This window comes from Onychomys torridus, chromosome 12, assembly GCF_903995425.1.
Source record: "Onychomys torridus chromosome 12, mOncTor1.1, whole genome shotgun sequence".
Classification (NCBI taxonomy): Eukaryota; Metazoa; Chordata; class Mammalia; order Rodentia; family Cricetidae; genus Onychomys; species Onychomys torridus.
Genome location: NC_050454.1, coordinates 71,946,353 through 71,958,615, shown reverse-complemented (window position 1 = coordinate 71,958,615; position 12,263 = coordinate 71,946,353). Strand labels below are relative to the sequence as shown.

The 12,263-nt window shown below is 41.2% G+C and overlaps 1 protein-coding gene across 2 annotated transcripts in view; it reads right to left on the bottom strand.

The window, feature by feature from the left end:
- Dyrk1a (dual specificity tyrosine phosphorylation regulated kinase 1A) overlaps positions 1-12,263 on the bottom strand; it is a 133,597-nt gene that overhangs the window by 12,090 nt on the left and 109,244 nt on the right. For both annotated transcript variants that reach the window (XM_036203611.1, XM_036203612.1), the window contains exons 7-9: positions 8,636-8,922; positions 6,340-6,486; positions 4,166-4,306 (exon numbers count right to left, since the gene is read on the bottom strand). In XM_036203611.1, coding sequence (XP_036059504.1) covers positions 4,166-4,306; positions 6,340-6,486; positions 8,636-8,922 — 575 coding nt within the window. The remainder of the gene's footprint in view (positions 1-4,165; positions 4,307-6,339; positions 6,487-8,635; positions 8,923-12,263) is intronic.

Below are 12,263 nucleotides of genomic sequence, written 5' to 3'. Positions count from 1 at the left end.
AATGATGATAAACACACACACACACACACACACACACACACACCAGCAGCACAGACACTGAGCACAACAATTAATAAATGGGACCTCTTGAAACGGAGAAGCTTTTGTAGGGCAAAAGACATGGTCAATAAGACAAAAAGACAGCCTACAGAATGGGAAAAGATCTTCACCAACCCCACATCTGACAGAGGGCTGATATCCACAGTATATAAAGAACTCAAGAAACTAGACATCAAAATACCGAACAATCCAATTTAAAAATGGGCTAAAGAGCTAAACAGAGAATTCTCAAAAGAAGAATCACAAATGGCTGAAAGACATTTAAAGAAATGCTCAACATCCTTAATCATCAGAGAAATGCAAATAAAATGACTCTGAGATATCACCTTACACCTGTAAGAACGGCTAAGATCAAAAACACTAATGACAGTCTATGTTGGAGAGGATGAGGAGCAAAGGGAACACTGCTCCACTGTTGGTGGGAATGCAAACTTGTACAACCACTGTGGAAGTCAGTATGGCGCTTTCTCAGAAAACTGGGAATCGATCTACCTCAAGACCCAGCCATACCACTCTTGGGCATATACCCAAGGAATGCTCAATCATACTACAAAAATACATGCTCAACCATGTTCACAGCAGCACTATTTGTAATAGCCAGAACCTGGAAACAACCTAGATGCCCGTCAACTGAAGAATGGATTAAGAAAATGTGGCACATATACACAATGGATTACTACTCAGCAGAGAAAAACAATGACAGCTTGAAATTTGCAGGCAAATGGATGGAACTAGAAAATATCATCCTGAGTGAGGTAACCCAAACCCAGAAAAACAAACATGGTATGTACTCACTCCTAAGTGGATTCTAGATATAAAGCAAAGAACAATCAGACTGCAGCCCCCAGAACCAGGGAGGCTATATAGCAGAGGGGACCCTAGGATGACTATGGCTTATAAGTAGTTTTGGTCTTACTCAATTACTGGGCAAGCCTCAGTGAAACATTTCACTATTAGGATAAGAATTTATACTGTATCAAGCTGATAATAGAAAAATAAATAAAAATTAAAAAAAAAGAAAAAGAAAAAACTGAAAGAAGGTCTATTAAATATTTTCTAATGATGATAAACACACACAGGCCCATGGCCATGTGGTGTTCTCACTAGCCTTAATAAATTAGTCCCTAATTAGATGTAAACAGAAAGTTTACTGACAGATAATAAATTACAGTATAGTAAATAAAATACCAAGAAGCAATAAAATGAATCAAGTCCTGAGATACACAATATGATTCCCTCAAAATATTGTTTTATTAAGTAAGTGTGATACTTAATCTTCACTGTCAACTAAACAAGGCTTAGCAATCACCATGGAAACCGATCTCTGGGTGCACCTGTGAGAGTTCTCGACACTAGGCTAGCTGAGATGGCGGTGGAGGAAGCAAGTCCAGGGTCCCAGAAGGAATGAAAGGAGAAGGGAGCTGAGCAGCAGCATCCACTCCTCTGCTTCCTGACTGCAAGTCCAGGGTGACGGCCACCTCCTGTTCCTCTGTCACAGTGAATGCACCCACCAACTACAACAGAAGCCACCCCTTTCTCCTCTCAGTCCTTCTGTTGGGTGTTCTGTCACAGGACAAGGTGAGCATGTCAGGTGACAGCAGCAGAGACTGTCATCTTCATGAAGTGCACCTACTGATCACACCCATCTGCGGCAGGAATCAGGAGGACAGAAAAGTCAGAAGAGAAGACAGGGCTGGGTGAAAAGATTCCGCTTATGTTAGGTGGTGAATGCAAACTGAACACTTAAAATATGCACATATTATTGCAAATAAATTATGCTTCAATACAATAGCAAGACTTGCAGTCTTACGTTTTTGTCCACTACAGAAGCAACATACTGTTAAATGTGGATCTTTGGTGGTATGAATGTGAATGTTCCCCATAGGCTCACGGGTTTGTCAACTGGTGAGATGTCTGTACAGATTTTGGATGTGTGGCTTTGCTGGACAAAGTGTGTTACTGGGGTAGGACTTCCAGGTTAAAGCCACACATCATTCTCAGTGTCTCTCTGCTTCCTGACTGTGGCTGGAGAAGTGACCTCTCAGCTCTAGCTCCAGCCATCATATCTGCCACCTGCTGCATACTCTTCCAGTATTCTAACAAGAACTCTCTGGAACCTTAAGCCCAAATGAACTTTTCCTTCTCTAAGCTGCCTTGGTCATGGTGCTTTATCACAGCATAAAAAAGTAACTAACAGAGATTCCATTTAAACCTTGAATATGGGCTTCTGAGGTATGAAAATTAAAAACTACACAGACAGTCAATGACACTGTCTGCATTTTTACCATCTCCCTCCCACAGTATGATCAGCTGACTAATTTACTGTTGCTGAAAATCTAGTTTTGCTAAAAGAGAATAAGACAATCACTAAGCTTGACTATGGGAAATCTCATTGAATTTATAGTTAATTAATGGGTATTAAGTATATGTTAAAATTTGATTAAAAATAAGTAAGATCTACTAATTTCTGAAATGGCCCTATTAATCAATAAACAATAATTATAGCTCACTTTGGGGGAAATGATAGCTGACAAACCAGTTCTTTAATTTTAAAAAGACAGAGATTTGGGAAACTGAATGGGAGAAAGTTTTATTTAAGGGGAGGGGAAGAAGCTTAAATCACAAGTGACAGCAGACTGCACTGCAAAGCAAACATAAAGGAGGAGTCTAGCATCCTCACCATCAGGTTCCAACAGGCAGAGTCGACCTGGAACACCAGAGAAACCCGCGGACTTTCCAGAGGAAATGGGCCATGACTGATCAACTAGGATATACACGGAAGAGACTCAAGGAGTCAAAGCTATCCTCCACCCTGAAGCCAGCGTGCTTCACTTCAATACTGACCAGTGAGTTTCACAGCATGTACAGCAGAGTGAAGCACAGGGACAGTTTAGAACTAGAGACTGATGGCTGACCATTAGAGAGTAAGGCAGGATACAAGAAGTTGCAAACCATTACGGCAAAAATAAATCTACATACAGACCTCTGAGCACTGTAAAACTCATTTGGAGCTGGGGATGTAGGTCGGGGGTGCTGCTTGCCTGACACCTCAGCTACACAGCAAGTTCAAACCAGCCTGGGCTACATAAGAAAGAAAAAGGACGAGAACAAAGCACCAGGGTTGAAGAGATTGGCTTGGTGGTTAACAGACTTGCTGCCCACGACAGCCTCTGCAGGTGCACACATACACATATGGAGAGAGGCACACAAAGAAAAATAAATCTTTAGAAACAAGAATCATTACACATTAAAAGGTTCTACAACTAAGTAACTATTAATTAAAACAGCACCCTCAGTTCCCTAAAGATGACACCTGGTGGCTGTATCACTGAAATACAGGATAAAGGAACCAAAGAACAAAAAAGTTCTTAAATATTGAAAACACACATAAGATAACGTGTGTGTGCCAACTCCAATTATGCATCTGCACACTCTTTTCATTTGATAAACTAGACTAGAAGATGTCTGGCAAATTACAGAGACATAAAATCAAGATGCAAATTTGGTACCATTTACTCTAATAAATTAACCTATAGTTGGGCCTCTAGAACAGTCTTCAGATCTACCCCTGCATCAGAAGACACAAACACCCTGCTCTCTCAGTCCCTGAGCTGGGGACCTGAAATCTACCACAGCACTTGACCGTCAGTTCTTAACCTTAAAAAATATCACCAAGGCCTAAGCTTAAAAACATCTTCCCACTTAAAAAAAACTGACAATGGACTGTACTTACGACTTCTGTTCACAGCTGCAGCATCAGGTCTATGCACCAGCTGTGAAACTTGCTGACTGAGTGCTGCAAAGAAGCCTTCTGGCTTTGTCAGGTGTCTCCAAATACAGGCAGACAGTAGTTCCTAACGAAGCCCAGACAACCCTGACCATTAAACACACACAATTCAGATCAACTACACTCAACCTGTGAACAAAACACCACCTTCTAACTGTTAGCTATAATACTACTACTGTCAAGTAAATTCAAGGAACTCTATGTTGGCAGCTCTGGTGAGGAAAAAAACAAACAAACAAAAAACAACAACCAGAGACAGAAAAAAAGGCAGGGAGAGAGAAAGGAAGCCCCCCTGAGAACAAGTGTCCCCTATTTTACCCGTTTTCCATCTTTGGTCTTCTTTAAGTTCCAAGTGCCATCGGGCGACTTCTCAAAGAACTTCCTTGCTTTGGGCGCTTGGTCGAGGAGATGAGCAGGCGGGATGCCCAGGACTTCCACTATCTTACTCATCTGGTCCACCTGTGAGAACACCAGCCAACTGTCACTTCAGTGCACACTCATCCACTCCTGCATCCTCTGTGCAAGATTCTGCTCTGGACACTGAGTACATGGTAAAGCCAATAGATAGAATACATTTTTGCCCTCATGGGGCCACACACTCAACAGAAGGGAAGGCAGATAGTCAACAAATAAGGATGCAAGTCTGCAGTGTGCCTCGGGACTTCAGATACCATGGAAAACACTAAGACAGAATGGGAAGAAATTTTAACTGTCAGTTTTTGAAGTTTTAAATAACCAATAAAATGTCATACTAACTTATAGACACTAATTAAAATTACTGTTTAAATGAAAACTATGCACTCACACAATTGTGTTTCTATCATAAGGCTAGAAACTATGCTTAAATACAGCACAGAAAAGTAGAGAGAGAAGAATCCTGTTTTGGAAGAGGCCAACTAGAAACAGTCAAGCCTCAGAATCCTTAAGGAACTGATTCTAGGCAGGAATAGCCCAGCCCAACCCTATGGATACCCAACTCCATAGGTACACAAATCTGTTGTATAAAAGGAATCACTGAATATAATTTATGTACATCCCCCTATACTTTAAATCTTCTCTAGAATACTTACAATTACAAATACTAGAAAGAAAAAGTCGTTACACCGCACTGTTCAGGAAAGGGCAGCACCTGTCCACTACAGGTGGCATTCCTGCTATGCTAGCCTTGGTTTACCAGTAACAGCTACACTGGCAGATCCAATTAACCTAAAGACTGTATTTCCACATTAAGACAAAAGTAATCTCAAGTATAATAAAAGTCAAAATCAAACATTTGTAGTCCACCGGCTCTTAGACATGCCTGGAGCAGTTTTCAAGCAGTCACTTCTCTACCCATACAGATGTAAGTTCTTTCACAAATATTTTTGGTTGAATTGAAAGCTGCAGAACCAGAGGGAGCAGAAAGACCACAAAACCTGAGTCTGAGTAGAGAAACCTGAGTAGGCAGGGGGAGAAGGGCCAGGCCAACTGAGGGCATCTCAAAGGCCCCAATGGGAAGCTGACTTGAGAGAGAGCAGTCTCCAGTGCCGTGTGGGAACCAGCAGGAAGAAGAAGTCTAAGTGTAAAGGGCCAGGCTGGTGGGTGGTGTTTTCAAGGGACCACAGAAAGACCGTGTGCTGCGTCCGAGGAAAGGGGGCAAGAAAAAAACGAGTCACTGAAGAGACCGCCCCCCACACAAAGGATTTTTGCTTTTGACAATGAGAAAAGTAGGAAGCCACTAAACTCCCGGGTGATCATAATACTGTTTAATCCCAAGAAAGTTGGGAATTATAGGATACATTTACTTAAATTAAAACAAAAACAAATATTATGGAAGCTGCTTCCAACTGGGTCATGAATGAAGTTAAAACTGAGTGTAGAAAAGAGGGTGGAAACTGGGTGTGGTGTGTGTCCCTTCAGTCTGTTATATTAGAGGCTGAGTCAGAGGACACTTGAGTCCCAGAGTTCAGGGCCAGCCTTAGGTAGCATGCCAAGATCTCAAAAAACCCTCAGTTGCTCTTGCAGGGGAGTTCTATCAGAACTGAGGAAGCCTGCAGACTGCAGGCTATGGAGCCCTAACCTCTAGACTTCCTAGGTCATCTGAAGTGATCCAGGTTGTGTCTATCAAATGTCCACTGCTCTTCCAGTATCAAGTCCCAGTCTCAGGGTTTTAACCAGTGCTGACACTATTATTCAGGGTGGCCCTCAATCACCACACACTGAGGCTTTCCGTTACTGTACTTAAACCTGCAAAATATCTATGAAATACCACACTCTACTCTAATTTACTGTTCTCCTTCATTAACATATTAACTATCTTAATTACCAGTTCAGAATTCTAAACCTACCATTATATAACTGACAAAGAGAAAAAAAATTAAGAGTGTAAAATAAGACCAAGCTGACTTCATACCCAAGTGATCAAACTGTTAAGTAGACACCATCCTATGAAGACAACCTTCAGATGGCACTGTCTCTATGGAAACAGAGCTACACACCAACCCTTCACATACCTCATTGGCACCACTGAACAGAGGCTCTCCAGTATGCATTTCAACCAAGATACATCCAAGGGACCACATGTCGATAGCAAGATCATAAGGCATTCCCAGTAGCACCTCTGGAGACCGATAAAAGCGACTCTGAATATACTGGTATATCTGAAACATATTTCAAAATAGCATTAAGTCAGTATGTTGTTTTTATTTATATATTTATTTATAGTCAATATCAGATTAAGAATACTACTCACAGCAACAGAAAAGCTCAACATTATACCATGAATATAGTTAAATAACTAAACATTTCAAAGGAATAACCAAACAAAAAGTTGGTTAAGAATTCAGACCCTTTCATGTAGTGCAGTCCTACATCAGTAGTCAAGAAAAATAGGAAACCAAGTTAACTACCCAGCTCTCAGGCAGTTGTATAGCATGGGTTAGGACTTGGATTTGATCCCTAGCAAATTATGAGCTCGAAAATACTCCAGTCCCAAATGTTTTGGACATGAGGTATTCAAACTGTACTGTTTCTGAGTGTTGCCAGGTCAAGGAAGCCATCCTCCTAACTACTTTGGTTAATCAGGTTTTGCATCCAATCACTGAGTGCCCTAACCCAGGCACACACGCTTGCCCTCCAGCCACCTTCTGAGTCTGATCAATACAGTACAGCCATGAGCAGGGCCATAAACAAAACACCTTGCAAGTATTTCCCATGTAACACCAGTACACTTTAGCACTTCAACATTCAATGGCCTAAAGGGTAAGATACCTCAGTTTGTGCAAGCAGAGATAACACTGCTTGATATGAGGATCCAACATAGGACTGAGTTTAAATCAAAAGGAAAATTCCTAAGTGAAAAAAAAATCGACTGAAATTATTCTCACAGTGGACACGTGTTTCCATTCACAATGGTGTTTTACTCCTATAACCAGGAACAACTCTAGGCTTTTCAACAGCATTTCAGGCTGTACATTTTGCTTCCTAATCCAATTAAGGAAATATTTCTACAATTATATAGCTTTTCTATTATAAGATAATTGCAGAAATGACAAAAGATAAGCCTGCTACTTAAAACCTAGATCAAAGCTGGACAAGATAGGAAAAGCAAAGAATGGGGATGCGGATATAAAAATAGTAACAGCTGGATGTTAGATTTAAAAGTTTCAATACCTTTATGTACTAACCTTGACCTCTTTTGAGAAGGAGCCCTGTAACTTCTATTTGCATGTAAAATACACCTTTGGCACAGATGTCATGATGCTATAAACTACAGTAAGAAAAGTCTGCTTTCTTCAACCAGCTAATTTCCTTTTTGTTTTTGCTTTTTGAAACAGGGTTTCTCTGTATAGCCCTGGCCGTCCTGGGACGGACGGATTGACTGATGGACTGACTGACTGACTGACGGGCGCACGCTCGTTCGCTCTCTCATCTCTCTCTCTCTCCCCCCCTCTCCCCACCCTCTGGTCTTGAACTCAGGGTCTGCCTGGCTCTGCCTCCCAAGTGGTGGAATTAAAGGCATGCATCCCCAACAAAACCAGCTAAATTAAACCACAGTAGACATGTCTGTCTGTTTATTTGTTTGTTTCTGTTTTTTAGAGACAGGGTTTCTCTGTGTAGCCTTGGTGCCTGTCCTGGATCTCGCTCAGTAGACCAGGCTGGCCTGGAACTCACAGAGATCCACCTGGCTCTGCCTCCCGAGTGCTGGGACTAAAGGCGTGCACCACCACTGCCCCACCAGACATGTCTGTTTTTAAAAGTGTGAAGAAAACCAGTTCTGATGTGTGGAAACTGCATCAACTCAAACTCAGTGAGGGAAGGAAAGATTTAAACTGACTTATCAGAACAAGCACGTCCACCACCTGTGCTGCTTCTATACAGTACCAAGATTACCAAAAACACCAATCCGTGTGCACTCCTCAATTTTTAAGAAACATTATTTATCTTGATGACATAGAGAAATAATTTTTAGTCAAGAACCTAATTCAAGTTAGAAATACCCAAATTTATACTAAAGGCTCCACTTACAAGCTACAAATCACCTAAATATTTAATTCTTTTATCTTTTACTCTTTCTGAAAATTGCTAGCATTAAAACATAATTTTAAATATCCACTTAAAAAATCATTATCTTCTAATGCAAGTATTACAATCTTTTAAAAGACATCGGAGGATGTAAAACACATGCTACATGTTCAAGATAAATGCCTCCAAACTATAAATACATTGTTTAAAACATGTTTTACATAGCTAACTATACTGTTCTACCTAATTTTATCGCTGACTCACAAGTCTCAAAGTAATACTTACCCTCTGCCCCAACTGACAAGAACTGCCAAAATCAACGATCTTGATTGCACTTCGTTTGGGGTTACACAGGAGGATGTTCTCAGGCTTTAGGTCACAGTGAATGATACTAAGTTCTGGAGTCGCAAGGAAAAGCAGTGCTGTGCACATCTGCTGTGCAAACTTTCGTGTTAGGTTCAAAGAGACCCCTCGGAAGTTGGTGTTCCTCAGCAAATCATAGAGATTATAGGACAGCATTTCAAAAACTAAACAAAGATGGTTTCGAAACATAAAGTGGCGTTTCAAATGCACTGAAAGAGAAAAGAAATTTCACTTTAAGTTGTACATAATGGTGCGAGGAGCATTAGCACACATCTGCGTTCTCCAGTACTTTGTTGTCCAGTGCAGAGTTGAAGGCAAGTAACTCTGGAGATCAGCCCCCAGTAGTAAGAGCCTGTTCTTCCATTTGTTAATAGTATCTATCACTCTTTCAAGTCAGAACAGTACAGTGTCTACTGGTTTGTGACATTTCATCAGAAAGCCCTCTCCACTGGCTTTAGTCAATGTATAAACCTGTGTGTAACAGTCATTTTCACCAATAACTGGCTAGCAATTTTCTGGCAACTGCCTAAGTACAGCAGTCTATTTTGGGGTGTTAGGTACAGCAAGTGTCTGGACATGAGGCAGAGTACGTTCTTGAGAATCCATGGCCAACGTGTTTGTTATGTTCAGTAAACTGAGAAAAGAAAGTCTTGTGTAAAACTGGAAGTTTTAGGAAAACTGTGAAGTACAGTCAACCACAGAAAGCAATGCCCAGCAGGCCTCTGCCTGGGGACAGTCTAGAAGATGGGAGCGAAAGCAGCTGCCCTCTACAGGGTTCCTAGTAAAGCCCCAACTGTGCTTAGGTGTCAGCAGCGAGCACAGCAGACAGTCACCTAGGAGCCACCACGGCCTTCAGCACCTGCATTTTCTGACACATCAGAAAGCATCTGTAAATTACCTGCTTCACTCCTGGACCAACAATGTGAAGGTTGAAGTTAACTCTTTACTATGGTCTTGTAGGATCACAAAAATAACTTTCTCTACAGATCTCTCCAAAAAAATATGACAGTATTCAAACTCCCATTATGTGAGAAACACACACAGTTCAGTTCTGGACTGACTGCCATGAGAAATACACATCTATAATTATTTTTAGGTCAGTCATGACCTAAGTGATCTAGAGTTAGAAATAACCACACAAGAAGTACCCTATGTGGTTCACATAGGAGTCTACAGCACTCCTTGTAACTGAAGAGTAATAAAAATCATCTTTCAAAGCTGCCTAAGGGTGTGTATTATCTATTCTTAGTCACTTCACAATTCCTAAGTTTAAAACTAAAAACAGCCCCTTAACACCTCACAGACATGGGCCCCGTAGAGATTTTCATCCCCTGATTAAGCAGTAGTCACAAAAGGAACGGAAAAAAAAAAAAAAAAAAAAAACAAAAAAAAACTCAATGTGAATGTGAAAGTCTGCTCAAGAAGCTGTGCAACCAGAATGTTCTTCCAATGAAAGATTTCTCACTTGCTGCTAACCACTCCATTACCAAGAACCTATGACACACTAGCAGGGAAAACATTGACAAGGAAAACTCAAACATGATATGTCTGTTCATCTTTTTTTTTTTTTTTTTTTTTTTAAACTGGATTCTGAAAGAATAGAGAGTTGGTAAGATTTTGGTTTTTCAAGACAGAGTTTCTCTGTGTAGTTTTGGTGCCTGTCCTGGATCTTGCTCTGTAACCAGGCTGGCCTTGAACTCACAGAGATCCACCTGGCTCTGCCTCCCGAGTGCTGGGATTAAAGGCATTAATCCACCACTGACCAGCATGAAAATACTTTTAACCAGACTGCCGTCACTAAATATTTCAGAAAAGAAATTATTCTGTGAAGAAGAGAGTAAAAGGGAAGGACGGGGAAAGCCTCATGGATCTCAGTTTAGAGTAAGAAAGAGCTAAACTCTGACACCCTGTGGCATACAGTGACCACAAAAATAAGACTGCACTGTGAACCTCAGACATGAGGAAATTATTCCAAATCCTTTCACCACAAACAAATAATGAATGATTACCCTGGCTTGAACATTATGTGAGGCACACACATTGGTAGACAAAAAGGTGTGCAACTACTTGTGCCAGTTCAAATAAGATACACCACATGCCAGGTGTTTTTAAAGTTCAAATGTGAGATCATCAGAGTAAATCATATCCGTCAACTGCCCTAAACTCCCACTGTACCATCAGGAAGAAACCTTGAACCTTAAATTTGAGCAGCTCAGTGGGTCTAACCCTCTGTTGCTGCTGTCATCCACAACAGAGTCCTCAGTTTTGTTCCGAGTCACTGTGGATTTTCCACACCTTTAAGGCACAAACACAAGGCACAAGAATAAGGAAGAAGATGAGGCGTGTCCAGAGATCTCTATAAACTCAGGCATCCCTGGATGCCCCCTGGACACTAAATCGACCCAATGTGCAGTGGGATGAGGAAAGGGGCTGTTCCGACGAGGAGGAGATGAAAGGCTGTCATAGGAGGAAAGGGCCTCTCAGAAGGGACGGTCTCAGTTACCTGAGGCTCACACTGTGGAAATTCTGGGAGGACTAAGCCACAACACACTCTCGTGACTGTTTTAAGATGCTCATTTGAAATCCAGTTTTATCTATGACACTGCATTTCCCATTACAGTATTACTTATAAACTTCAACCTTGTTACTTGTGCATATGCTCTGAGTCAAACATTAAGAATGTCCAGTAACTTACTAAACAGCAGCTAAACCTTTAAATGGCTAAAGAATTTGGGGTAAATTGGGCCCTTCAACATTTGCTGTGGAAACAATGGATACCTGGGTGGTGTAGGTTTATTTTTTTTATTTCTTTTTCATTTGTATTATTTTACTTGGAGATGTTCACATGAATACAGTGAAACTAAACTTCAGAACAATGAAAGTCATTAGTTTAGGTATCAACAGATTAGTATAAAAGGGAGGCACTGAAATTATGTACATGATGAAATACTTCAGAACATCAGTGGTATGAGCAGCTTCATGTGACATCATTTCAACTGTGATTTTAGCTCACGTATTTTCCAACAATGTCATCACCTCTAAGTAAGAAATAATCATTGTCCTGGAGAACTATTTTGGTGCCTCTGTATTCGGGAGCAGCATTTTACCTCCAACTTTGACACCTTTTTTGAATCTCTTCACCCTTTCCTTTCATATCTGAGCCCACAGCTAACTCTTGCTCACACATCTGACCCCACAGCTAACTGTTGCTCACACAGTTGACCCCAGAGCTAATTCCTGCTCACACATCTGACCCCACAGCTAGCTCTTGCTCACACATCTGACCCCACAGCTAGCTCTCTGGAGCACAATGCCACCTTTAGTCACAGTTTCAGGGACACTCCCATCAACCCATCCTTTGTCAAAGAGCAGAAGACACTTCTATGTATGTGTGTGAATGTCTGTGGGTCACATATGTGTAGGTGTCTGTGGAGGCTAGAGGAAGACCTCAATCTACCAGAGCTGAGTTCCGAGTCTGTGAGCTGCATAACATGGGTACTGTAAACTTGGTGGCATGTTTTTCTTGCCAATGAATAAAACAATGGTGTTT